Source organism: Aptenodytes forsteri, unplaced genomic scaffold (genome assembly GCF_000699145.1).
Source record: "Aptenodytes forsteri isolate BGI_AS27 unplaced genomic scaffold, ASM69914v1 Scaffold617, whole genome shotgun sequence".
NCBI classification, from domain to species: Eukaryota; Metazoa; Chordata; class Aves; order Sphenisciformes; family Spheniscidae; genus Aptenodytes; species Aptenodytes forsteri.
In genome coordinates, this window is record NW_008796119.1 from 143,628 (window position 1) to 145,283 (window position 1,656).

A 1,656-nucleotide genomic window follows, 5' to 3' on the forward strand; every position below is an offset into this window, starting at 1 on the left:
AGGCAGCCAGAAGAGGCTGTAGTCAGCCAGGATGATGCTGAGCCCCAGCAGCATGTGGCGCAGGACCCCCACCAGCTGCAGCCCGTACCGGCGCCACTCCTGCCGTGACAGCCACAGCCCGCCTGGGCGGGCACAGGAATGCCATGAGGCCGTGCCGTGCTGGGACCCCCCGGCTCCCCGCCACAGGGCTCACCTGGGGGATGCCCCCAGGTGCAGGGCTGACCTGGGGGGATGTAGCGGCCGCGCTCCCAGGCTGTCAGGGGCAGCACGGTGGGTCTGCCCTGCTCAGCCCGCCACAGGTCCAGCTCCACGAAGCGCCGTGTGATGTAAATGTTGTCAAAGGTGTCGTCCCGCAGGTACCGGTAGCGGTACCGCAGTGCCCTGGGGACACAGGGGGGATGCTGGGCACCTGCACGCTGGGTCCCCGTCCCCATGGGGTGGCCGGAGCAGGACCCCAGCCCACTCACTGGAGGTACATGTAGAGGATGGCGCAGAAGGAGATGTGCGTGAAGAGCCCCAGGACCTGGCGGGTGGGCTCCAGGCGCAGGAGCACGCCCTCCATGATGTCCAGGGCCACCTCCCCCAGGCTCTTGCTGGCGTTGAGTCTGACGTCGAAGCGGTGCACGGCCGAGATGTTGAACTCAAACTCCCGGCGGACGCGGTCCAGAGCATCCCTGAGGGCTGCGGGGGTGACAAGGGGCCGTGCGGTGCTGGGGGTCAGGGCGAGAGCCAGGAGGGGGCAGAGGGGGGGCAGAGAGGGACCCCCGACCCCTCCACAGCACCGGGATACTCACGGGCTGCGATTTTACTCTTGAGGAAGGACTGGATGTACTGCGGAATGACGCAGAAGAGGAGGGCAACTGTGGAGAGGGGGTGTTTCTGCCAGGGTGGGGCCCCGGCGGTGGGCGGGGGTCCCCCCTGCCGCTCCCCTGCCCCGCTGCTGAGGGGCAGGGACCCACGCACCATTGGCCAGACCGCAGAAGGGCTTGAAGGTGACGATGACATAGCAGAGGAAGAAGAGGAAGGGGACAGCGCGCTCACAGTTGTCCTTGGCCTCGTCAAAGAGGCGCAGGCAGCGGTGGTACGGCGTGCCCAGCTCCTGGTTGCACACCTTGCCCACGTTCGCCCGCCACAGCCAGACATTGCGCAGGGCTCGGGCTGCAGGCAGGGAGCGGGCTTTAGGGGACGGGCAGCGGGTCATGGGGACGGGGACAGACCAAAAGCAGGATGGGGGGGTGTTGGAGCCAGAGAGACCCTCGTGGACCCCCGCTCACCGACGTGGCTGACGGAGTCCATGATGGAGCGGAAGAACTTGCGGACGCGGTCACCTACCACCTTGGCTTTCTGGGCAATGTCCTTGATTTTGGCCAGCACATCTGCGGAGAGGGGAGACACCTGACCATACCCCGAGGGGCGAGGGCAGCCCTGGGCCGGCCAGCGCTGCTGGGGCTCCCCCAGGAAGGGGCCCTCCTATCCCACCGCATCCCCTTCCTCTCACTCAGCAGCGGCTCCTGGGTGCGTTGCGCGTTGCCAGCCGTCTGGTTGAGGGCGAGCTCGGCCCCACACGACAGCGACTCGGCGGCCTGGGAGAAGTTGTGCAGGATGTTGGTGCAGGGGCCCTGCACGGCCATGCTCAGCGCCAGCAGCAACAACAGC

General features: G+C 67.5%; 1 protein-coding gene across 1 annotated transcript in view; it reads right to left on the reverse strand.

Moving 5' to 3' along the window:
• The window catches only part of DCST2 (DC-STAMP domain containing 2), a 4,658-nt gene that overhangs the window by 1,593 nt on the left and 1,409 nt on the right, over nucleotides 1–1,656 (reverse strand). The window contains exons 4-8 of the mRNA XM_009287223.1: nucleotides 964–1,158; nucleotides 795–860; nucleotides 468–681; nucleotides 224–381; nucleotides 8–122 (exon numbers count right to left, since the gene is read on the reverse strand). Of these exons, the coding sequence (XP_009285498.1) occupies nucleotides 8–122; nucleotides 224–381; nucleotides 468–681; nucleotides 795–860; nucleotides 964–1,158 (748 nt within the window). The remainder of the gene's footprint in view (nucleotides 1–7; nucleotides 123–223; nucleotides 382–467; nucleotides 682–794; nucleotides 861–963; nucleotides 1,159–1,656) is intronic.